Here is a 27,651-nt window from a genome sequence, read left to right as displayed (position 1 = left end):
ATTTTTCTTGTAAATTGCTATGATTCTATTAAGTGCTTGGTTTTTATCAATTGCTGGGCATCATCAAGGGCGCATGCCCGTGATATTCAAAAACAGTGCTTGGTTTTTATCAACTGCTGGGGATCATCAAGGGCGCATGCCCGTGATATTCAAAAGAAACAACTAGAAACAGTCTTGAAAGAAATAAGACTAGAAGATTTACTTTGTTTTCTTTTCGGCCATGACATTACTGAAACAAAGTAATTTAAATTTTTTTCAAACGCTCCTTAACAAAGAAATTCGCAGCTTAATATTTTAATAGTCGTGTCACTTGAAATGGCACATTAGGAACAAACAATGCTGTATTTCAACTTGAAGCAGGGGCAGAGCCACATTATGGGGAGGGTGGGCACGTGCCCACCCTGACACACAGAAATACCCCAAGGGGACATAAGTCAGGGTGATGTCAGCAGTGACCTCCCTGAAGCAGGTCAGGGTGGACACTGGTGCCTGACCCAAGGTTTGATTTCTACTAATTTGCCTCGTGATGTTAGAAGAAAGAAAAAAAGAGATTATCTTAGTTTTAGTTCTAAATAAGAGCAGTCCAAGCAATTTATCTGTTAAATCCATCCACCAGATCTAAATTTGGCTAAAGGGTGGGGAAGAAAGTTGGATTTATTTACTGCTGTAGAATATTTGGAAAATTAAAGCACGATGGTAAAAGGGAACACATGGATTTGATGTGATTATGAAGAACTTCCAAAATCCAGGCCGATAAGAACACATGCATTTTATGCCACATTTCATCATGGTTGATCACCACACTTAGAGACCAATTAAGATGTAATGAAATTATTTTGTCCATATGCATTTGGTGTAGAAAGCTGGATTTAGGTTTTTTTTGTTTCAACTAGTATAGATGAGAATTTTAGGTTTCTTTTTAATGTTTTTTTGTCTTAATTAGCATGTATTTGTTTTAATTAATTCAGTTCTTACTCACATGTTTTTTTAATGACACTATCTAGTTCCTCAATTTTGTTTGCACTTGCTAAAATTAATTTTCCTTTTTACAGTGCATTTGTGCCCACCCTGGCTTAAATTCCTGCTCCGGCCTATAGAGAAGATAAAATTTGATGGCTTTCATTTAAAGTTGCATTTAAAATATCATGAAGCCTTTGATGATAACATTTGGTTGCACCTTGGTGGCTTTTGATGCTTCAGGAGCAAACATGATGGAAGGAAAGAAGGAATAATAAATGCAAATCCAATACAAAGTAGTGCTAAAATGCCCACCCACCAAGCTCTGTGTGGAATCCCAAATATAAGTCGATCACATACTGCATTTTTTAGAACAAAAAAATGAAATCAATAAGTGAACCATTCATAGAAATAAGAATTTATCAGGAATTAATCACAGATGCCTCTCTCTCTCTCTCTCTCTCTCTCTCTCTCTCTCTCTCTCTCTCTCTCTCTCTCTATATATATATATATATATATATATATATATATATATAATACTTTTTTTGCAAATCCATGTGTGTGGATGTGCTTGGCATGGTGAATTTGCTAGGAATCAACCATTGAATTGTGTATTTTCGATGAACAATGTGATTTTTGAGTACTCTGAGTATTTATGAAGATTATGAGTCCTTGATTTTAAAGCCTTAAAAAATTCACATTTATACATCAAAATAGGATGATTCAAGAACGGGTTCTTATAAAACCAAGCATGTAGATCACATCTGTGCAGTTAGATTCAAGAGAAAATAACAAAAAAATCATGAAAACCCGGTTTACACATTAGTTCTCATATTCTAGTGATTATATATATAGTCACTAGAATATGAGAACTATAATATAAGAACTAAAAATATGAGCATTTCCAACACTTTCTTTCAAATCCAACCATGTGGATGTGCTTGGCATTGTAAATTTGCTAGGAATCAACCATTCGATCATTTATAAAGATTATGAGCCATTGATTTTAAAGCCTTAAAAAATCTCTTTTATGCATCAAAATCAGATGATTCAAGAGCGGGTTCTTATAAAACAAAGCATGTAGATCACATCCGTACGGTTAGATTCAAGAGAAAACAAAAAAACATGAAAATCGCGGTTCACACATTTGTTCTCATATTTTTGGTTCTTATATTCTAGTGAATATATATATATATATATAGGAAAAGCCATATGAGTGAACCGCCTTAACGCTGGAAGCACGTTGAACGCACATCCAGTGTTGGATTAGGACCATTCGCAACGGTCATGACCACCGCTAATCTGCTGAGTGAAAAACAGGAACTAGCAGCGGTCGCAACTGCCGCTAATTTCTGTTTTATCTTTTAAAAAAAAATGCCACTAATCTGTGCACGATCAGCAGCAGATATGTGTCCGATAACCATGGACGATTTGCTCGTCCACTGTTACGGGCTTCTATATATAGAGAGAGAGATAGAATGATTGGTTCCTCATAATGGTAGGAGGGTGTGGACCGTCCTAATTTTCAATTTTTCAGTCCTTTTTCTTTTGAATCTAACCTTACAGATGTGATCTACATCGTTTTTTTTAGTAGGAAAAGGTTTCTGGATCATCCAATTATGACATATGAGCAGGTTTTTATAAGGCTTCAAAAATCAATGACTCAGAATTTTTATAAATCGAAAAACCCATAAAATCATATTTTTTCATCAGAAAACATGATCCAATTGTTGATTCTTAGCAAATGGATCGTGCTAAACACATCTGTGGGGTCAGATTTACCAAACATAGCTTCAGACAAAAAAATCGGCACTGTCCACACCATATAAAGAGTTAGGGAGACTGTCCACACCATATAAAGAGTTAGGAGGAACCAATTTTCACACACATACACATATATATAGAGAGAGAGGGGGGGGGGGGAGAATTGGTTCCTCCTAACCGTAAATATGGTGTGGATGGTACAGATTTTCAATGCTCTAAGCCATGTTTGACAAATCAGACCCCGCAGATGTGTTCAGTATGAAACATTTGCTAGGAACCAACTGTTTGATTATGCTTTTTCAAATAAGAAAAATCTGATTTAGCAAGAAAATTTATAAAAATTTTGAGCCATTGATTTTTTAATCCTTACAAAAAACTGCTTATATGTCATAATCGATGATTCAAAAGTTGATTCCTAATAAACAAACCATGTAGATCACATCTGTGATGTTAGATTCTAAAAAAAAGTATCAAGACCGATCACACCCTCCTACTGTTAGGAGGAACCAATCACTATATATATATATATATATATATATATATATATATATATATATATATATATATATATATATATATATATATATATATATATATATATATATATATATATATATAGGGTTAATATTTGGTACAAAACTATTGAGATGGAAATCATAGGTTCAAGCTTACCACATAGATGTGTTCAGCAAGCTTGTTTGCTAAAGATCAAACCATGTATCATGTTATTTCAATTTAAAAATACGATTTTTTTAATCATGAAATTTTAACCATTGTGGGGCCATCAATTTTTAAATCCCTAAAAAACCTGCTTACATATCACAATCACATTATTTAAAACTCATTTTTTATTAAATAAACCTTGTAGATCACATTCATAAGGTCTGATCTATAAAAAAAGATCTAAAACAATGAAACGAATGTGATTTATACTCTATAGTTTTGTGCCTTCAATAGCACTAAAAACAATGAGTACTTTTTTCATTGATCAGACCCAGTGTTGTGAAAAGCGTTGAGGCGTAGCGAGGCGCTCCACCAAAAACCGAGGCGAAGCGTAAAGCGTAAGCCTCAAAAAAAAAATTAAAAACTTTAAAAAAATTATAAAAAAAATATCTAAAAATACAAATAAATAAAGAAATGCTTTATTGATGAAATAACAACCAATAAGAAATAGAAAATCTCAAATAAGTACTAAAAAATATGAGATTAACATATAAAAGTAACTAAAAACTGATTACATAACTGGAAAATATATGAGATTAACCAACAAAAGTTAAAATATACTAAGAAACTGATTACATAACTGAAATAACTGGAAAATATATGAGATTAACCTACAAAAGTTAAAATATATGAGATTATTCTAAAAAATATGAGATTAACATATAAAAGTTACTTTTATATGTTACTTTAAGTAACATATAAAAACTGCTTACATAACTAAAAAATATATGAGATTAACCAACAAAAGTTAAAATATACTAAGAAACTGATTACATAACTGAAATAACTGAAAAATATATGAGATTAACCTACAAAAGTTAAAATATATGAGATTATTCTAAAAAATATGAGATTAACATATAAAAGTAAGTTACTTTTATATGTTACTTTAAGTAACATATAAAAACTGATTACTGAAAAAAATATACGAGATTAACCAACAAAAGTTAAAATATACTAAAAAATTGATTACATAACTGAAATAACTGGAAAATATATGAGATTAACCTACAAAAATCTTGTTGATTATGTCCTTTTTCTTTTTTGTGCCTCAGGCTTGCGCTTTGAGGCACAGAGGGCTGCGCCTCAAGACAAGGCGCGCCTTTTGCCCCTCGAGGTGCACCTTTCGCCCCTCAAGGTGTGTTTTTGACAACACTGATCAGACCTTATAGATATGATCTACCATCGTTATTTAGTGGAGAACAAGTTTTGGATCATGTGATTACGGCATACATGTAGGTTTTTTAAGATCTTCAAAAATCAACAACTCAAAATGGACCAAAATTTTATGACTTAAAAAACCTATTTTGATGTCCAAAAAACGTGATTCCTATCAAATAAACTGTGTTAAGTACATCTATAAGGTCTGATTAAGAAAATGCAACCTGCAAATATGATTTCTAGTAGGTGGGAGTAGGTGGGAGCATTATATATATATATATATATATATATATATATATATATATATATATATATATATATATAACATTTATCAACAAAGTCTTGACAAAGTTACGAGATATCACTAAAAAACATTTTATATTTTAATATTAAAAATGCACTTTTATTGAAATAATATTAAAAATCATTAAAAATAAATAATATTAAAATAATGATCATAAGCGTCAATGCCCATGCCTAGTCGTGTCACCAAGGACACGCTCATAAAATGGCATATCCCTGTGACAGGTTACAAGGCCAAATGTCAAATTAGCCTGATAACAAAACAAACACCAATGGCAAAAATTGTTGCAAGGGCTGAGCCTGCTAACATATACCTTTAACATCAATTTTGAAATGTCTCTGGAAAATAGTTCCAATACCTATGTCAGGCCAAGTCTAATAAGGCCCCAAGTAATCCACAGCCTAAGAATTGTGAATCTGCACATTTGTGTGCACAAAATGTAATATGGAATAAAAGATAGAGCATCCCTTACCAATATTAAACATGATAAATTTTCTCCCCTTTAGATGTGGCTTTGCAACAATACCTTCAGGCTGAACATACACTACAACACTATCACCAGTGTCCCCAGAGTTCTCCTAACAATCAGAACAACATTAGTATGTGCAAAGGATATCATATGTTTATTCTTGATTACATCTCTAACCAATCAGTGAATACAACCACTAACCAGAATGTGATCTTCAGCTTTGAAAATCAACTTCTCAGTATTAAGCAATCTTCTCAGATTGAAAGCATGCCCTTGTTCAGAGATGCCCCTCTGCAGCTGAAGGGAAATGCTTGCTGGAATCTAATGAGCCATTGAGTTTTTATTATAGTCTAAAGTAGTATCTTGATGAAAACCAAGAATGAGAGGAAAACTAGAACACATACAGAAGCAGGATATGATATCTTCACTTCATACCAATGGGAAGATGTCAATCCATTTAGCTTGTAACGCCGGCTACCCATTTGTAAAGGTAAAGTTTCACAATATAATTCCTCTCCCACATTCAATGTCTTTATGTCGGTTCTGTCAAACAAAATATACAAGGAACTTCACAAATGAGAATGTGATCATAACTGCATAAAAATATCAACTCAAGAGCTGTGAATTAAATTTAGGAAGCTTCCAGGCTCTGAGAACTAACATATTTCCAAGCTCAGAAGATATGATGCCAATAAAGCATAAATGAAGGCAAAGCAAAATAGTCAAGGCAGCCATACGACAGGTTGAGAAAAAATCAGCAGATCAAAAGCAGGAAATCTGCAATGTACATCTGAATAACAACTCTGCCATGAGAAAAGGAAAAGAATTAGTTTCTTTATAAGAAAAGTGTTAGATATTTACTTTCTACCAAACAAAATGACAAAAAATCGCCCGATCAAGAAGAGATCTTAATTCAAGCTATAGATCATTCAAGTTAAAAAGCTAATAAGACTTAACTAGTCAACCAGAAATGAACAAATACAAGAGAGCATTTCATTATGTGCTAGGATATGCAATGTTAAATTGGTCTACACTAGTAAAGTGAGGTAATCCATTTCCAGTTTCCACCAGAAGAAATATGAGAAAAGACAAGGCTAACATAAAAAGCAGAGTATCAACATGTCGGTCAAATATACAAAAGAAAAAAGGGAGACTTCAAGATGCAATTTTATGTAAATGAAATGATTTCTGGGTAAATTCTTGGAGCCTAAGGTCATCAATATTGTGATCACTGATTCCCACAGCTAAGCATATTCTTTCAACTATACTTTAGCTCTTAGGTATACTGAAGGCATAACTCCAAAGATATACACACAAATGAAGATAACATTGCATGTTCATAAATATGAATGAGCAGATGAGTACTTGCATCTATCTGTTCACAGATAAGACATTTTAGTCTTGCTACTGAATAGAAAAACAAATAAATCCATAAAATTCATATGGAAAAGGCAAAGTAGGGTAGAAGTACGTATCATCCATGCCTCAAAATTATGCATGAACATATGATAAAGAACAACTGCATAGCGGATATGTCAACTTTATTGAATAGAGTTGTTATCTTCTGGTTAACTTTTATTAAAAGCTACATCATGATTGGTACATTCATCTATTTTTTGGAAAGTAAGCATAGGGATGGTTTTTACCAACATTTGTTGTGAGGAACAATCTCAGTGGGACACAGTTTCCATCTTATGTTGCCAAGAGACAGCATAAGTAGTTCTATAATTACTATCATTCTCATTGTTCCCTTGCGACTTACATTGTAAAGTTGCGCTTAGAGTCTGTTTTGCTTTTGTTGAGTCTGATGTAAGTTGTCCGGTTCAGGTGAATCAATACCCCGAAGGGGCAGCCCGTATGCTTGAACTGTAATACCCTCGGGCAAAATTGTGAATGAATTAAATGCGTTGAGCTTTCTTTTGTTCACCCTCGTTGTGATTGCTTCTTGTGATTGCAATTCTTCTCCCTCTATTCTCTCTTGCTCTCTTGCACTCTGATTACAAGCTTCCGCGACTGGCAAGTGAGCTGACAAGTAGGTTTGCGGCGGTAAGGAAGCACCATCGCGCCGCGCTGGCCTATTGAAGGAAATAGGCCTATGACACTCACACTACGTAAACCAAACCAAACCAAAAACTGGAACAAATCAAAGATATACACATAATGATGATGCACTCTATAAGCATGAACCCTCAACGCATTTAAACTAGTTGGTCTCAATATTCAAAAAAGTTTAGGTGGACCTCATTGTTGGTATAGCAGCCCATAAACTGAACTGTCCCACCATGAGAGAGAGAGAGAGAGATCTTCCCCCTTTGTGTTGCCAGCATTCAACAGAGGAACCTTCCCTCTGTTGGTGCACGTGTGATCAGCAGCATATATGAACCCAAGGTGGAGGGGGGGGGGGGAGGGGGGGACTTGATTTGTTTGGGTCAAAAACCTGTTTTGATAAAATATTTGCCATTACTAATCTCTTTCAACTTCTTTCAAACTACTTGACCATCCTTTACATTTTCACCTTGTCACTTGAAAGAAAAATGAGGGTCGTTCTGTTTCGGCATGAACCACCTTCATAAGATGAGAGATTTGTGGATTTAGGGTTTAATCAATGAAGATAATCTTAGAAAAGAAAAAACTTGAATGAAACTAGCAATCCTCTCTCATTCTCTGCAAGTGGTTCCTTGCATATTGTCAGGTCCAATGTCACTAGAACGGCATCATTTTGCTCCCCGTTCATCTATCCAACAAAGCTTAAAGCCTGCAAACTGTTGTTCTAGCAGTGGTCGTGTAGCAGTGTTGTGTCAGCAGTGGTCGTGTAGCAGTGTTGTGCCAACATTGGTATTAGAGCTATCACAGGGCTTCCTTGACCTGCACACTGCTCACATTGGATGTACACATCAAACACCGATGGCTCGAGTCGAACAATTTAGGCACGATCTTAAGAATGAACGAGCAGAGAATAACCAGTCAGTGCTCACACTATATATCAGGTCAAAGACTTATTTTCTTCCTTTTGTGGAGCAACCGGTGCGAAAAACAGTAGGCTCCCTTTTGCTCACATACCAAGTGTTCCCTGAGATATTTCAATGAACATTTTGTGTGGACAACACCAGTATATGCCCTAGCCTTCAACCAGTTTTGGTCAATGCATTACAAGAAAAGCTTGGTATACAAATACAACTCAATCACAGGTAGAAAGGAACACATAAAATACAGTTTTGTATAACCCAAACAATTTAGATGATTATTTGATTTGACAATTTAGCAGAGAAACTAACCTATTTGGCATCGTAAATAGGCTACACATTTGCTGGAAACTAGGGATCAGTTCCTCTCTGCCACTAGGCAAATTGACCCTCTTTCTTTATTCTTACTAACTTGGTGCAGTCAAACCCTTGGCCGCATCCCACATCTGTTGCTCTTTTTTTCTCTGTTGGCCCTCTCTTTGCACCATATCTTGCGGGGATCGGGGCATGATTTCATGGTTGCGACAAAACAATCTGTCAGCAGCAAGTATCACCCTCCAACAGCTCACCAGTAGAATGCTTCTACTCGCCAGTAAATGAGCCTTACCTTGTTGGAGTCATGGAGGTAAAGAGTCTCATCAGTGTTGTGAAAAGAGTGCCTCGCCGCAAGGCGAGACCCCTTGAGCCTTGAGGCATCCTCACTAGCAAGAAGGGTAGATTTCGGGTGACTGGAATTGATGAAAAGCTCAACTCACCGGAAACACAGGTAGGTACTTTTTTTTTTGTGTGTGTGTGTGGAGCTCGCTGGAAGGTTTCTGACAAGCTCACTTTCAGATCGCCGATTTGAGCCCTAGGGCTCGCCAACAAGCCCCTCTGTCTGCACTCTAGAAGGGTTCGCAGGTGAGTCCCCCTTCCTCTATTCATCTACAGAAAGGGTCTCGCCAATGAGCAACCCACCCTCCCTACTTCATTAGCAGAGAGGGGCTCGCCGACTCACTAGCAAGCCCCTCTATCTGCACCCTGCATGCATATATATATATATATATATATATATATATATATATATATATATATATATATATATATATATATATATATATATATATATATATATATCGGGTTTAGAAGGGTTTTTTCATGTTTTCCTCAGATCTGACTGCATAGATGTGTTCTACAAACTTGATAAGAATCTACTCTTGGGGCATCCGACACGCAGGTAGTTTTTTTTAAGGTTTAAAAATAGACTGTCTACAATTTTTATAAATATTCAAACAGAAATATTCACATTTTTTATTGAAAAAACATGAACCAAGTGCCGTTTCCTAATAAATCAATCATGGCGAACACATCTACAAGGTTAGATTTGCGAAAAACAAACTGAAAACACTCATTCACTCGTGGTAGGCTCAGACATTCAGACAATGGGAAAAACACACACAGACATATACATATATATGTCAAAAATGGATATATATATATATATATGAAATTCAGGTAAAAAAAATCCAGAATTTTAAATATATATATGGCCTAAAATATCAGACATTTTCATAAATACTGCAGTTGCTCTCTTTCTATTCTTGCTTTTGAGAAGAAACTGTGTGGATAACAAATCGTTTAATTGGTGTGTTTTGCTGGCATGTTTTTGCACTTGGATATTTTTTCTAGCAATTGATGCTTCACATAATATTTTAGTGCATCACATAATTGTAGATCAATTTCAGTTACTGCTGTGAAGTGAATGGATGTGCTCTATAGTTGGTTACTTCAACCAATTTTGAATGTTCATATTTTAAAAGAGGTGACTTCAATCACATATGTTTGTAATAGCACTTTATATTGAATCTTCATATATACTCATGTTTCACTTCTTTTATATCTATCTATCTATATATATATATATATATAGAGAGAGAGAGAGAGAGTGGTAGCTGCTTAGTCAATTTGTGCTTAACGAAAACACAAGCGCGGTGAGCGTCCATCATGCATGCATGCGTGATGGACGCTCAATGTTTTTTTTGTAAAAAAAAGGTGCCGCTAAGAATTCTTTTAAAAAAGGGCGGGGTGGGCCTGAGCCTTTTAGCGGCGCTTCAAAAGCGCCGGTAAAAGCCTTTTTCACAAAAAAAAAAACTCTAAGTGCGGGCATTTTCGTTAAGCACGAATGGATTAAGCAGCTACCTTAGTTGTCAAAGGTGCTAGGCGGAGCCTAGGCGGATTAGTCGGTACACCAATTAAAAATTTTTAAAAAATACACAAAATATGTAAACAAACTGCTAAAATTAGTAACAAACATGAAACATGTATGCAACATAAAATCAATCAACAATAAGCAATAGAAAAAATAAAATATGTCATCGAACACTATAAGGCAATTATATTAAATAACCTACTCAAAAAAATTAAAAATAAATGAACAATTAAATAAACAAATCATACAACTAACAATGTGAATGAACAATATACAAAAAATAAAATGACGTATGCAAACAAATTAACAACAATAGACATAAAATAAGCAATAGACAAATAAGAAGAAGAAATGAACAATTGAATAAACAAACCATGCAAAACACTTGTAGAAGAAGCCCCTTCCATTGTCTAAACAAAACAAAAAATGCAAATTCGCAAAATTAAAATGAGTAAGCAACAAAAAACATAAGATCATATATATGTGAAAAACAAATACATAAACTATACAATATATACATATACATAATTACATAAGCTTATAAGTTATGTTAATATATATATACATACAGAAAACAGATATATATATATATATGTGCATAGCAACTGAGTGAGTGTGTGTATGTGAAGTGTGAACTGTCAAAAAGATAAGAAAACAGATTATATATAAATTATACACACACACACATTATATATATATATATATATATATATATATATATATATATATATCAGAAACATAACTCATAAACAGTCAACCAAAAATATAACTCAGAAACCTAACCCAGAAACAGTCAATAATCTGAATTACATACACAGATATGTGCATCAGCATCTGTGTGTGGGGGTGCATGTGAAGTGTGAACCGTAAAAAAGAACAGTCAAACAGAACATATATTTATTATACACATAAATATATAACTCACAAACATAACTCAGAAACAGTCAACCAGAAATAAAGCACATACTTAATAGTAATAAAATAACCTTATCATGCAAACTGCAGTATTATCAAGAAGATCATCACTGAAATAAAGCACATAAACATTAATCTACTGCATTCATTTCTTGTTTAAGGGGCCAGGGTGTTTCCTGGGGAGTGGAGAGAGGGTAAGATGGTAACCCCAGGAATCGTCTAACATGGACCTCAAGAAAACCAAGCACACCCAATAGTTGTCTTACCTTGAGTTTATAATCAAAACCAAAACAACGCATAATCATAATGCATCTGACTTGTGTGGTTTGAGTCCTTAGGTTTTATTCATCGTCATCTCAAACCCCACTTGGTACCATAAAGATGTTTCTTTGAGCTGCACTTGTATCATCTTTCCCAAGTTTCTCTATCACTAAGGTTCTTCCAACTTTTCCTTCTACATGCAAAGATATTTTCATCGCTTGACCTAATTCAAGATAGAATATGATTATAGCTCAACCTTATTGCATTTAAGGGCACTGCAGATCATCACACCCTACGATAGAATTTAACCAGATTCGGGCAATATATTCATAATAAAGTAACACTTCAAAACATGAGGGGAAGTTAAATAACCGCTAGAAGGATTTGCTATGTACAACATCCAACGACAAACATGGATAAAAAATCAAAATATTCCAACATATTCACTGTATTGTAATCACAGAAACCGGTAGAAATTTTTTTGTAAAAAAACTTCAAGAATGACATGAAAACACAAGCAGGCCATACAACTTCCCTGCATCACAAATCTAGATCCATTATGCTGCCAGAATCTAGCAAAACAATGGCAATACTGGATTCCAGCAACATAAATATCCGTATCGCTCCCGAGAAGGAAGTGCCCAATAGGGTATTGTGTTTCAACTGATCGGCCTCCCTTCCTCTGTCTAAGACAGAATCCAGTGAAAGCGACTCTAGAGAAGAGGTGCCGATTAGGATTTTGTGTTTCATCTGTCTAAGCGGGAATCCAGCGAACGAGAAAGATAGAGGAGCGAGACAGATAGTGAAAACGAGACAGAGAGAGTGAGAACGAACGAGAGAGATAGAGGAGCGAGACAAAGAACGAAAGGCATACCTTATTATTCTTCTTGCTGCAAAAAAACGAGTGAGAACGAGAGAGACAAAGAAAGAGAGAGAGAGAGAAAGAGATCGAGGACCTCTTATTCTTCTCATCTTGTGTATGGTTCAAACTGAAAAAAAAAACCCAAGACTCTTGAGCTCAGGCGGTCTTACCCTAGGTGGCGGTAAAATAGAGCTGACGCCCAAAACCGGTCGCCCGGAGGCGGTTGATGAGACCTTTAACCAAAGCAGCTACCACTTTTCCTACGCAAGAGATCTAGTCTCAGTTCCCCTCCCGTGTGTGAAAACACAATTTAACATGCATCGAAATTATGAAAAGGGAGGAGATTCGGCTCTTAAATGGGGTTGATAATGGCCAATACTCATTATTAGGTTCAACTCTTCGACAATTTCAGGTATGAAATGAGAGAAAACAGGGTTTGATTAAGATAAATAAGAAGTTTTCAACATCATACACTTTTTGTCTAAGACATCTAAAAGTGTCAGGCACGTGACATCAAGCAACCAATTTTCTTGGACACATACATTGAAAAATGAAGTGTCCATGAAATGTTTAGGAGTGGACAAAGGACATGATGTTTTGTCCTGTCTTGTTCACTACAGTGACAAGGTGTCATTGTCCACTGTTTGCATCGACTACTTTAGAACACTATTGTCTATGTGTCTTGTGTTTGATTCATTATCATAGACAACTTGGACACATAATCAAAAATTGTTAAAAATTCCATATTCTTTAGATATACAAATGCGTAATAGGTATCATATTCAAGCAAATTATGAAAAATTGTCAAAAATCTTAAAGTCTAAGCATACTAAAAAAAAAATCAAATTTAGCATCTATTCACTCAATAAATTGCCAAAATATAGATTAAAATATAAAACTCTTAAAATCTAAGTATACTCCACAAAAAAATGGGATTTAGCATTCATTCAATAAATAAATTGCAATAATAGAGATTAAAGTACAAACCCCCTAAAATCTAAGCAACCCAAAAAAAATTAAAAAATGACTCTACTAAACTTGGCCCGATTTCCAAAAAAATGTATATTTTTTTATATTCTTCTGATGTCCAAAATCGTAAATATTTGATATCGTTAGGACTCTTTTACCCTTTACAATTGTGAATTGAGGCATTTTTATGATAAAATTATACTGCTTGTCGGCTAGGTCCAACTCCCACTTAAACATAATCTCAGGGTTTTTTTACGTGAATTTAGATCTCACGAACATTGCATAAATTTATTTGCAAAATTTTAGTAAAACTGAAAACATTAAAATCATAAATATCTGACTGTTTCACAAATAATAAAAAAATTTGCATAAAAATATTTATGAAACACTTCTTGCAAATATCCTACTATTTCACATGTACTTCCTGAAATTACATAAATTTATGTGTGAAACTTCACTTAAAGGAAACTAACAAAATCGCAAATATTCTATTTACATATTTACAAAATTTTTATTATATGAAATTCTTTTTAATACTTGCAATTTTGTCGAATCATATATATACTTGTTTTTGTTCAAGAGTTTCTTCTTCTCATTTGTGTATGCAAAGAACTTCCCTAAAGAACCCTTGCGGCGATTCTTGCATTTCGATGAGGTTGTGGTATTATTCTTGTGATCGACTTTCCCATCTACAAGTTTGAAAGGTAAGTTTCATACAATATATACCTATATATCCCCATGCATATTTCTGAGGAGGTTGTGGTATCATCCTTGTGATTGACTTTCATTTAGGATTTACTATGTTTACGATTTTTTTATAGAAATATATATTGTTATAGATGATTTATGATTGTTTGTTTGTCCTTTAATATTTTTTGTTCTTGTGTTGGTGTAATTAGGGTAAGGTTCACTGCACAAGTATTAAAAGGGGTAAAGCATACTATACTATCGTGGTTGTTGTAGGTACTCAATGATGGTATTTGAAAGGTCTAATCAGATTCACATCAATTCGTTCAGATTCACAATATCAAATTCAAATTCACACAAAGAGGTTCAAATTTCAGATTTAAAATAGTGAAAAGAAACAAATTTATCTAATCCGCCCAAAATCAGATTTACTTGATTGAATAAAAACTCAGGTTTATTTAAATAAAACTTTAGATTTTAGGTACTTAAAAAAAAACATTGATTAATTAACCAAATACACAAATTTAATAAACCAAAAATCAGATTTACCTACCTCAATCAAATTCCATATTGATACACTTAAACCCAAAGTTACTAATTTAATCCCTAACCCAAATTTATCACACTATAAAAATGCTACACACGATAAAAACAAAGAAAATTGTACATGCTTAGGCATTCATCCAGGTTTAATCGTCAATGTCAATACAAATATAACTTAATCCAGATTTAATAAGAATCAACATTGTTTTAATGATTTAAGATAAATCAGCTCCAATGTGAACTCCAAAATGAAAGTCAGACTACAAGAACTTAACGACAATATATATATATATGTGTGTGTGTGTGTGTGTGTGTGTGTGTGTGTGTGTGTGTGTGGTGTAAGTTTTGTGAAATAGATTTTTAATAGATATGTTTGATGAAAACGATTTATGCAAGCCAGACACCAAATAATAAAAATCGACTCACACTAGTGGTGAATCCGGGTCAAACTCGGGGAATGAGAGAAAACTTTGTATTCCACACAAATATATTCTTTATTGTCTTGAAAATAAAAATAATTAATTAACTAAATGAGAGTGTGGCCCTCTGCAGAGGACTTAAATAAAGAATAATTAGTTACAAGCCTTTTACAAATTTAAATTAATAAAATAAATAAACTTAATCTTAAAAAAAAAGGTCTTCAGTGCTTGAGCTTCTAGTCCCTCTTATCTTCTACTGCTTCTTGCTTGTTATTGAGGGCTCTAAGGGTCTTTTGAGGAGACCATTTGAGAATCTCAGAGGGCTCTTCAGGGGTACTTTTAAGGGCCTACCGCACATCCAACTGCTTCCCTGCAAAATACAGTAGAACTAGACAGAAATTCAATGTTAATTTAAAAAAAAATCACAAAAACAAGAATCTAACTACTAATAACAAATTAACTATGTGTAATGAATCTGAACTAACATTTAACAAATTAAAGTACTAAATGACAAAATAGCAAAATTAACTAACAATCAAAAAAATAACTTGTAACAAACTAATAAGATTTGCTTCATTCTATATGTGGAATTATTGTTGGGTTGTGTAAATTAAATTTATAATGTGTGTTGAGTCCCAGGGATATTTTCTGCAATGTTTCAAAATTAATTATTTATAAAAAAAAATCTGCAAAATTTTGAGGGTCAGTTTGGGGTCATTGCATTAACTGCCCTGTGTGTTTGTGATTTAGTTTAATTATGTTGTATTCTTCTTAGTTAAAATTTTTAAGGCTTAATAGAGGATTGTTATCGGTGTCAACAATATTAGAAAATTGAAATTCAATTTTGTTTTAGTTCTGAAATTAGGATCGTGACTACAATACTACGTGTTATACATGTTATCTACATTATTGTTAGGGTTGTGCATGGTTGGTTTATGTTTATTAGAAGTCGTGTGTATGTGTTGATGTTGAATATGTGTTGATTGATTGCATATATAATAATGCATTTTTTTTCAATAAAGTATTTTTGAGATATATTTTCAGTAAAAATGTGTGTGAAAACCATGCATCAAATTATAAAAATTGATTCACACTAGTGGTGAAGTTTGGGTCGAACTCAGGGAAGAGGATAAGTGATTTTGTACCCTACACAGAACTACTTTTGTTGCCTTAAAAATAAAAATTAATTAACTAAAATAAAAGAATGACTGTTGCTCTCTGTGGAGGACTTACGAAAAATAATTAAATGGTTTTATTACAGACCAAATGAATTAAATAAATAAAATAAATCCTAATCTAAAAAGAAACGAAAAGGTCTTCAGTGCTCGGAGCTTCTAGTCTCTTTTTATATTCATTGCTTCCCTTCTTTGTTTCTTCATCATTGGTTTTTAGTCTTTTTGTTAAATGGCTTTCTTAGGAGCTCAAAGGGACCTTTTGAGGGGACCTCAGAGGGTTCTTTGAGGGCTTACTGCACGTCTGAACACTTTTCTGTAAAACACAAACACAAAACACACAAAAAATTGACAAAGAAAACTACGCAAGAATCGAAGGTTAGTATGAAAAAAAAATTATAAAAAAACATGCAATGAACTAACATGAAATAACAAACTACACTAAAAGACAAAGTAGTAAAACTAACTATTCACTAACCAAGAACTAACATGACAACTACTAAAAGACAAATTAGCAAATCAAACTAACTAATGAACAAGAAACAATTGATGAAACAAACTATGACAAAATAAAAAGAAACAACTAACTAATTAACCACCAAGAAGAAAATGTGCATAGTGTTTAGAACTAACTAAACTAATGTATTATGCTAATCAAATAAAACGTTAATGCTAATCAACTAATTAACAATTAGTAAAGCTAATGCTAACCAAATTATAATACTAAAATTAAAACTAGGATTAACTAACAATCATATGAATGAAAAATACCAAAACATGCTCTACGGTTTTCAGATTCAAAACTACTCAAGATAAAAACAATAGATACTAACCTAGGCTTTGAAATAATACTATTAATTTTAATCTAAGATGTAGTGCTAACTATGAAACGATTTAAGAAGATAGAACGATTAACTTACCAGATTGCTGCAGTTTCACACTTCAATTCACATCAGTCACGTTGGTGCGTGATTGTCGTGAGTTCTCAAAAAATTCATACGGTTTTAATCAATGCAGGTTATGCATGAACAAGATATTCAGTTGAACGTCCAAGGCAGGTGTTTTCACAGCAGATACACGCTGTTTCAACAGACTGCACGTTGCTAAACTGATCGCAACAATAAGAACGTCTGTATGTCTACAACTCGGCGATCGATCCAAACACTGTTGAGGCACACGAAATCACAGTATGTACGGCTTGATAATGGTGTTAAACAATAATTATTCATCACAGATCTATGTGATAATGCATCTCATGCCTTATTTTGTACCGTTTTCAGCCTCCCAAATGCAGCCTTATTGGAATATAATTAACACCTAGCTGTGGCATATAAGGGCTTTGCGGTTCTTATGGCTCATGACATTCAAGTTGAATGACGTCGAGTGTTTGATACTTAGGGCATGTTTGCTTTGGTAACATGTGAGAAAGTAACTGTGAAACCCTGTGATCTACTTTCACAAGATTCAAGGAGAAAATGCCTACAACGGTTTCACTCAATCATCTGGTAGTAGGACGACTTGTGAATGCTACCAAGTTGACGGGACGTTATAAGTTTAAAAGCTAGGTCCCTCGTCGCAAGGTCAAAGCTTGGTGTACTCCCCAGTAGGTAAGGGAGACCTAGAGGGTTTTACCAACCTGAGGCCAACCAATATGCAGCGGGTGAAAGGTTTTTTTTTCTTGAATTATCCAAAAAAATTAAAGCAAAAAATAATCATACAATTACAACTTTTACTATACTAACCTTAAGAAAGTATGGTAATTGTGATTTACAACGAATATGATCAAAAGATGGCTCAAGCCATTGAACAACTCTCTCTGGTGGGTAGGGGGAGACTACTCGTGGAGTTTTAAATTGCGACGATCAAAACAATCCAAACCAAGCTGCATGTTAAAAATAATAATAAGAATAACACTTAGATATTTGTGTTTCTAAATATACAAAAAAAAATCTTATATATGACATTTTTATCTTAACTGAAATACTGAATAATGGTTAAAAAAACGTCTGGCATCTAACTCGGTTCCAACGCTCTTTGTATATACGGTTCTGACTTGGATCCGAGTGAACCTAAAACCACTTTTTCTGGATCAGAACTGTTTATAAAAGGGAAAACATTTGTGATCCGTACCCACCCAACTTTTCTTTGGTTGGGTCAAAATCCAATAAATATCCGACCCATTTGCAACCCTAACAGCATTGAAAATTGTTAGTTGAAAACGATATAACTTTTCAACTAAATCGGTTTTTGCCTAATGAAACTAATTAGATCGAAAGAAGAGTAAATAAATTAGGCAGGAAAGTCATTTTATTATAAATCACTTGTGTTATTGAAGCCGCAAGAATCGCTGTTCATGATAATAATGCACCACAACTACAGTAGTGAGATTAAGCAAGAGGCTCCTGGAGGAGGAGAGTGTCCAGAGAGTTTTACACTGCCAGAATGGCGACCGTAAGTATAGTAGATTAAGATCAGCACGACCAAGCCTGTGATCTTAGGCTCGGTTTTTTCTGTGCAATAAAGAAAAGACTACAATATTTATATTCCATTAAAAGTGGAAAAGAAGAATTGCATTAGGTGAACTCTCTCTCTCTCTCTCTCTCTCTCTCTCTCTCTCTCGCTCGCTCGCTTAAACGGTCACGTTATTTATGTTTAACTTATTATAATATGTGTAGCAAATGCTCATATCACATCGGTATAATTAGCTTAGCTAGATGATACATGAGTTCTTATTAAGGGTAACCACCGTTATTCTATGCACTTCCTTCTCGCTCCGTGGTTTCATGGTGAGTGGATGGTGGGAACCCGGGCATGTTTGGGTAACAAGGCCAAGGCCAACTACCCTTTTGACAACCACAACCACCATAACCACCACCGCTGCTGCCACCGCCATTACCGCTACCAACACCACCACCACTACCACTACCATAACCACCACCACCTCCACTTCCACCTGAACCATAGTTCCAGCCAGGCCCATATCCACCGGTTCCTCCACCACCACTCCCACCTGGACCATAGCCACCGTTTCCTCCACCACTGCCTGAACCATAACCACTGCCCTGACCGCCTCCCCCTTCGCCATTGCCTCCTACTCCACCACCTCTGCCATTGCCAAAGCCACCACCTTGGCCGCCTCCGGAGCCAGAACCATAGCCGCTGCCCTGACCGCCTCCCCCTTCTCCATTGCCTCCTACTCCACCACCTCTGCCATTGCCAAAGCCACCACCTTGGCCGCCTCCGGAGCCAGAACCATAGCCGCTGCCCTGACCACCTCCACCTTCGCCACCTCCACCTCCTCCACCAGATCCGCTGTAGGGGGGAGCGTAGTCACCGCCCTGACCGCCTCCACCACCACCTCCGCCACCATGACTATAACCAGGGCCAGAGCCATGGCCACGGCCTCCACCATCACCTCCACTGCCTACATTATGACCATAACCGGTACCTCCACCACCACCACCTCCTCCTCCTCCTTGACCAAAACCACCACCTTCGCCACCACCACCACCTCCTCCTCCTTGACCAAAACCACCACCTTTGCCACCACCACCACCTCCTCCTCCTCCTTGACCAAAACCACCACCTTTGCCACCACCACCACCTCCTCCTCCTCCTTGACCAAAACCACCACCTTTGCCACCACCACCACCTCCTCCACCTTGACCAAAACCACCTCCTTCTCCACTGCCTCCACCGCCACCACCTCCTCCAGAACCAAAATCACCCCCTTCACCACCACTTCCACCACCATACCCACCACCACCACCACCTCCACCGCCACCACTCCATGGGCCACTTCCAGACCCAAATTGTGCACCCTTCCCAAAGCCACCAAAAGGGCCACCAAGGCCAAAGTTGGTGGCCCTATTAGCGGAGCACATCACCATGCTGAGGCAAAACAAGAGACATAAGTAGACAGGGTTTAGGTGTGAGCCCATCTTCCTCATACCTATCTATCTATTAATGGAAACCGCTATCTTCTCTCTAAGACAGATATATATAAAAGGAGAGGAAACGATCAGGTGTGCTTGATAACAGAGCCATTGTGTGTGAGACCAAAATCCGGAGAAATTGCGTCCATGCAAACGTATTCACACCAATCTCATGTTCAACCACTTACGGTGGTATGAACAATTTTAGCAGGGATTAGGTTCAATGTTACTGCACAAAAGAATGTGCTGCCCTAGCTCTCTGAATGACACCTGTCCAATTTAATTGGACGCACCAGCAAATTTGATGGTTCTTTTGGCTGAATGGGACAAGAGTGTGTGTGTGTGTGTTGTGGGGGGGGGGGGTGTGCGGCGGCGCATAACCCGATCAACCCATCAACTTTTTTAGGTGTGTCATAGGTAGTGCACAATCAATTCTGTTACGGTCCACAATCGAGTCCAGTTTGGGAGAGGGGCATATTCTTGTGCATTACATTACCCGATCAACCCATCAATTTTTTAGGTGTCATCGGTAGTGCACAATCAATTCTGTTACTGTCCATAATCGAGTCCAGTTTGTCAAGATGATATTTTGAATCTAGTTGGATTTGAGGTTTCAATTTTTTTGCTTTAACAGAGTGGGTGTAGCAGGTCTTTCTTTTTAAATGTTAGTATTTGGTCCATTTAAAAAAGTGAGTCAAGTCGGTACGGATCATGATCTAGTAGTCATTATTGATCCAAGTTCAGCTAGAGATCCACACCGAAGAGGAGATCTAGATTCAATCAACAATCTATATCCAAATAGTGCTCCAAATTCAATGCTGAGGTGGATAACCCAGTCAGCGTAAAAACCACGCATGCTAACATGGCTCATCTCTTAAAAAAAAATCAATGGACACATGTCCATACCAAGATTGAAGAGAGTCAAACACATGTCCACATGAATCAAGGGGAGTTAGCCAACGGGGCCCACATGGGGGCACCAACTTGAAAGGAGTGGGGGATGTCTCCTTCTCTCCAAAAATGTCCCGCAAAGGTGTAGTGTGTAACCTGCGAATTTTTTTTATCTTAACTTTTAAATTTGAGTAAAATTCAAGTAAAAATTAGGTTAAAATCAAGTTAAATTCAAGTAAAATTTAAGAGTTTGAGTTGAGCTAGGACTCTAGTTAAATACGTTATGAGCCATAGATCTTGTAGGAGATTCGATTTGGCGATTTTAAATTTTGGTTGAATCATAAAATGCATTTTTCAAATTGGACCAACCACTATTTTGAGTTTTTTTACTTGAATCTAATTCAGAAATAGATTTTTCAAAATTGATTGAACTATATTTTGGATCCAACCCAGAGTCCTAATAGGATGTCACAATGGTATATAAGGCCTAGAGGGTCATGCCCAGTCCAGTGGAGCACCACGTGTTAGTGCGAAGCCTACAGGGGGCATGGAGGTAACTAGGAGTATAATGGACTTGCACCATCTCTACGCCAAGTGGCAATTCCAGAATGCATAGAGATCCTCCTGGTGGATCTCAGGTCATTTGGTATTTTTTTTAATGGATTCTGAATGAGTCATATTTGGATTCAGTACATATTTGGATTAATTAATGGATTTTAGATATATTGTATATGGATCTAAACCATATTAACTAGATCCAACATGGGTTTGGATTAGATTTTGGGTTTGTACTCTTAATTAAGAAGTTTGGATCAGACTTGATTTGGTCATTTGATCCAATCTCAAATAGATTGGACCCATAGGGTGGGACACTTTGAACAACATCATTATTGTTTTGACAAAAATTATAGTTGATCGATGACCCACCTATTAAATTGGAGTTGACTTTGACGTTCCTCATCTTGAAGGCATGAAGATCAACTATCTATATGCCTAAATTGATTATGATTTGAGTGTTTTATAGTCAGTCGAATTTCATGCCTAATTGCAAATCGAAAATCAACATTTTTCGGCATTAACTATTTTTTTGGTCAATCAGTGTATGTATGATTAAATCTAAGACCACCACGATGATCTACGTTTTGAGGGCTATTGAATTAACTATTTAAACATCAAATTCTATTGAGTCTTTGAGTTTATATGCCTCTCAAAAGGTTACCCTATCACTGAAGCCCAATCCAGGTTAATAAGTCTCCACCTTTCTTCTCTAGCTTAATTAATTTTGAAATCTAATGAGTTAGGACCTATATTTACTTTTTTATTTTATTAATAAAGAAGATCAATAGATATTAACCTCTTATATTAGAGATAAGACTCTTGTCTAGCTCGTCTATAAATAAAGGTCCTCATAAGGAGAATTAACATGGCTAGTTTTATCTCCCTTTTCCATTCTCACTAGAGTTCTCTAATCTCTCTCTCCTCTATTTTCTGCTTCTTCTCTCCATCTCCGTAGCTAGGGCTGAGTGTTGACAGTCATTAGAGCTCTCATACAATGGTGGTGAAGCTTCACACCAATACTGATCATCCGACAAATTTCTGATTTATGCAATTAAGGTAGGATTCATCCTACTCATAGTCATAAATCGAATGGAAGCACATAGATCATGCGCCTTGCCAATTCTATGGGCTAGTCTATGGTAGATCAGACATGGAACAAGTACGAAAAGTGTTTTAAAATTATTTTTAAATCAATACTAAGCTTTAAAATGGATTTAAAAATATGTTTTTAGTAAAACTATACCAAAATGGCTAAGCTGGGAAATTGGGTAGTGTAAAACACAGTTTTATATTCCTACATGATTTAAGATTGGTATGTCATTGTTTTCAGCATGATCGAATGAATATTTATATTTTCTCTCATGTGTTTATTGTATGAATCATATTTCTGCAAATTTATTTCATGTGTTCTATAATAATTTAGCATGCTAGCATCTTAAACTAGATATTATGTGCATAAATCATGAGTTATATTAATAGTTTAGGATGCAAATATTATATGCATAAATCATGTTATATTAATAGTTTAGGATCCACTGCATGTTTTATTATCATGTGATATTTTTATAAGCCTACGTGATGCATATGTATTGTGTATATGGTTGATGCATGATTGAAATTCAATATTACACATTGATGTTTGTGGTTTCCTTATATTTAGCATATTTCATATTATGATGCACATGCTCTCATGATTTTTCTAACTGATTCATTGCGGAATAATAATTATAGCTCTCAAACTGAATCACTTCTAACCAAATCCTTTCACAGAGACCTTCTAGACATGTGAGAGGTGTCTCAAAAAAATATTGGGCCCTTGTGATTATACGAAATTGAGGGTTATGGCTACTGCAACACAAGACAAAACTTTTGTCCTGTGTTCTAAGCAAATTTTGATAGTTGGTCTTATAGAAAATTCAATAAATCAATGATTTGGTGTTTATGACTGATTTTTTGATATGTTATGATTATTATGTTGGTAAATCTAAACCAATCATAGAAAAATCTGATTTATTATTTGAGAATCCTAGAGTCTCACACAAGTCATGTGAAATTCAACATTCTGCAAAAACTTTAGATCTAGAACTGTCTTAGATAGGGTTCAGTTCAAAAAATTCAGAAAATTTATATAATAATTATTTTTTTATAAAATCAGATGATTTTGAAAGCTAACACGTGTATCTATTACCATAAAATTTGAGAGGTTGAGGTTCCTCCCAGATTGGGTCTGGTGACTGCTTCTTTGTGAAGCAAATTTTTGTTAGGTTCTGACAGAACTGAAAATTATTTTTGGTCCATGAATTCATATGGGCAAACAAAATTGGTTTTGTTTGATCTATTATTTGGATATGAGAGCTAACACTTTCTTGTATGCCTATAAATTTTTTAGGGTTCGGATATGCTCGATATGATGGTCTAACAGACCCGTGAACAACATAAAAAATTCTGATATTAGTTTGGGACATGTCATGTCTTGTGAACTTGCATTGTTTTAAATCTTGTGTTTGCTTAAGATATAGAATGTTGATTATATATTTTTTAATATATGATTCTTCATGTTTCTATTGTATGCAAGCATTTTGATGATTTATACATGATGATATATGAGAGTGCATGTTAGCATATGAGTTTTGAGCATGATAGATGGGCCATTTAGTGTGCATAGTCATACATGTGATATTTTTTGTTATTCATAGTTCATGCTATGCTAAAATGAGTCCCATGCATCATGTAGAGTTATATGTGACATGTGTTGTGTTGTAAGTCATGTAGAAAATATTTACACTAACTTTAGTATATCTGTAATTCTAATGCATGCATAGTTTTTACGAGTTTTTATGTGTATTTATAAGTTTTGATGTATGTTTATAAGCTTTCGATAATACATGTATGAATTACATATGTATGACTTGAATGGCATACATAGAAAATATGTATGCTTGAGGTTTAGATGTTTTATATTATAAAATACACATGTTTCGAATTATGAGATATAATTGATTCAATCATTCGAATACGCATGCTTCGAGGTTTAATTTATGAACATGTAGATTTTAAATAATATAAAATATGATGTTATATGTGGCTATGTTATAATATAAATGTGTGTGATGATGTGCTTCTATGTGATGTTAAAATGCCACATGAGCTGAGGTTATGAATGCATGCAATAAAAGTTTGAGCTCAATGATGAAGCTATTGGGTAGAAGAACCTTGTTGATATGCTAACATGTGATTACATGTTGAATTGTCATATGATTATAACCTATGATGTGATGCATGTTGCATGTATACCTGCTTGTGATAAAATTGATGGCTATTGACCCTGTGAGCGGTTGACTTTGTTTATGCATGTATGTCAATAGATCCAGTGAAGAACTGTTCTAAAGAAAATATCTATGAGGGTGTGCATGTCTAAGATCAGGTAATCTGGCTAGAGTGGTAAATCTTTGTGATGAGGTGCATTGTTTAATATTGGGTAACCTACTAGGACAATAAATTTTTATGAGAAAATGCATTGTCTACGTCCAGATAATTCGACTAGGGCAAAAACTCCCTATGAGGTTATAAATTTCCAAGACTAGGTGATCTAGAGTGGAACTTGTTTTCAAGATATGGTGATTTTTTTAGGATGAACACTGAAAGTAAATTTTGATATACCAAATTAAGGATGCATGTTTGTGATTACTCATGTTGATTATGATATAATGTTTAGTATGAGATACTATAGAGTAGAAATCGATTTTGCTAGACCGCTGTGAGTTTTTCTCGGTCACGGACCACTCCAGTGTGTATTTTTCAGACTCTTTGAATCAATGAAAAAATTAAAATACATAGCATAATAAACACCTCATTTGATTGTTCGGTTTGAGTTAAGTTCCTGAGAATATACTCTTACAGGACAGAGAAAGAGTAACAATATAATAATGCATTAGATGTGACTCATAAGTGTTTTAAGTATTTCAATAAATGTTGGCATATATGGCTTTGTCTTGTTGTGATCTTAATTACTAATAATTCAAATACAGGTTTGTTACTTGAGGGTAAGAATGATTAAGTGTGAAATCTTGTCTGCTTATATTTATCATTGTTGTAATCATGATCTATGTTGTGTTTATATGTCATGTTAATGTCATGCTATCAATTAATTGTTTTGGAAAAGAGGTATGCTTTGTATGTTTATATTCTTTTCATTCCTATGTTGTAGAGTGTTTCCTACGGGTTGTTGTTAATGCCTCTATTTTTGACATTTTTAGGTAATGAGTAAGTTGGCTAGTGATGACGGGAGGCTTGGGGTGGTGCCAAGAGAGTCACATTTTTGTAAGCTCCTAGGAAGACTTGATTTATTATTATTATTTGATTATTTCATTAAACTTGTAAACTCTGATTAAGTGAGACTGATACTTTGATTTATTTCAATTTCATTGATGGTTTGATTCTGATCATTCTAGTCTTACATGTGTGTGTTGGGAACTGTAACCCATGCAAGGCTTGAACTGCATTTAAAAGAATTTTTATTGTTTTTATTGAAAATTATGTAAAGAGATTTTTAAAAAAATCTAAATTTTCAGTTTCAAAAATTAGGTTGTTACATATAGAGTCCAACCAGGACATGTTTTCTTAACTGTTTTATGATTTTAGCATTTTAGGCTTATAAAGAGTTCAATTTAGGATGAGACTCTAGCTTCTTATTTTAGTTTAGTTCTGGTTGCCTAGTAGGATACTTTTTTGGGCATCTAGATGGTGTTGTCATTTTATGGATTAGTTTAATTTTAGTAAATAAATGTAGACTCTACCCCAGACCTCTCATCGATATAAAGAGGTCTGGGACCCCCTTATGAATGAATGAAGATTATTGATTCTCAAAATCTCTCTCTCTCTCTAGTTGTCCCCCCTCTCCCTCTCTCTCTCTCTAGTTGTCCCCCCTCTCCCTCTCTCTCTCTCTAGACATCATATCTTTCTCTCTCTTTTCTCTTTGATCTCCCTCTCATAATGTGAAAGCCAAAGCCTCCCTAGGTTGGTCGACATCTCCTCCAATGAGCTTGAGCTCTTCCTGCACCTTGTGGACACCTTCCTCATGGGCTTTCAAAAAATGCAAAACAAATGAGGTTTTCCACTTAAAATATTTTTTTAAAATGGATCTGAATTTCGAGAGGGTGTGGGGACCATTCTTCATGGTAAAAAGCCTTCCTCCTCCGGTGAGCAGAGATCATTTTGGGGCGACGGTATTGGAGAGTTTTATAACTTCGTATATAAGACCTAAAAGAAAATCAAGTTCAGAGGCAAGAGCCACCGAAACTCAAAAAAATCATAAAAATACAGCAAATATAAATACATTAGATAAATCTAATCTTGAAAAAAACTTAAATAAAAATAAAATAGGAAAAGAAAATGGGAACCAAGTCTCACCTTGAGCTTAGGTAGCCCTTTCTATGATGTTGACGACTGCGGGAAAGCATGAATAACAGCTTGGCTAGAAATGGACTCCAAAGGGGATGAGACTTGGCCGATCTAGACCCTAGGCTAGGTCGACTAGTCTTAAGAGGGCTAGGTCAGCTAGGCTAGGCTTCGCGTAAGGTTCAACAGAGCATGCGCATGAATTCCTTAATTTTTAGATCCTCCAAATAGGAAGAGAATACATTCCAATTTATAAGTTTTGAGGTGGATCTAAATATGTTCCTTACATATCTGGGGTCCATCCAGATGGATGGCTGAGACTATGATAGGTTTGAACGAACGGTTTAGATTAGGATATGGTCTAGTTTCCTTAGAGGGATTTTTGATTTAGCTCTATAAGCTCGATGAAGGATCGCGCTGGGGAAGTAGAAATAAGGCTTCTCAGAGGTTGAGAAAAAATATTCAGAATGATAGATAGTGCATGCTCCTCTGAGATCGGATTCCTCATTTTGT

The 27,651-nt window shown here is 35.2% G+C and overlaps 1 protein-coding gene across 2 annotated transcripts; it reads right to left on the bottom strand.

Annotated features, from left to right (window-relative positions):
• Positions 1-1,114: 1,114 nt before the first annotated feature.
• LOC149835779 (uncharacterized) lies at positions 1,115-12,855 on the bottom strand. Of its 2 annotated transcripts, none has more exons than XM_090010661.1 (6): positions 12,738-12,855; positions 6,040-6,181; positions 5,783-5,921; positions 5,580-5,699; positions 5,382-5,487; positions 1,115-1,316 (listed from the first exon to the last, which is right to left on the bottom strand). In XM_090010661.1, the coding sequence occupies exons 2-6, from the start codon at positions 6,111-6,113 to the stop codon at positions 1,144-1,146; spliced, it is 612 nt and encodes a 203-aa protein (XP_089866787.1). In that variant the 5' UTR covers positions 6,114-6,181; positions 12,738-12,855; the 3' UTR covers positions 1,115-1,143. The 2 variants fall into 2 exon arrangements, with proteins under 2 accessions (XP_089866787.1, XP_089866788.1); XM_090010662.1 differs by lacking the exon at positions 12,738-12,855 and adding an exon at positions 12,580-12,621.
• Positions 12,856-27,651: the final 14,796 nt, after the last annotated feature.

This window comes from Nuphar pumila, chromosome 6 (assembly GCF_984573655.1).
Source record: "Nuphar pumila chromosome 6, dmNupPumi1.hap1.1, whole genome shotgun sequence".
Lineage (NCBI taxonomy): Eukaryota > Viridiplantae > Streptophyta > Magnoliopsida > Nymphaeales > Nymphaeaceae > Nuphar > Nuphar pumila.
The sequence above is the reverse complement of the archived record's forward strand: the minus strand, read 5'-3'. Positions and strand labels throughout refer to the sequence as shown.

Bases quoted from the DNA above. Each gene is read 5' to 3' on its own strand.
- LOC149835779 (XM_090010661.1), bottom strand. From the start codon at position 6,113: ATGGCTGCCTTGACTATTTTGCTTTGCCTTCATTTATGCTTTATTGGC. The intron at 5,922-6,039 runs GTTAGTTCTCAG...TTTGTTTGACAG, and splicing joins TCTTCTGAGCTTGGAAATAT to AACCGACATAAAGACATTGA. The intron at 5,700-5,782 runs GTATGTGTTCTA...ATGGCTCATTAG, and splicing joins AGATATCATATCCTGCTTCT to ATTCCAGCAAGCATTTCCCT.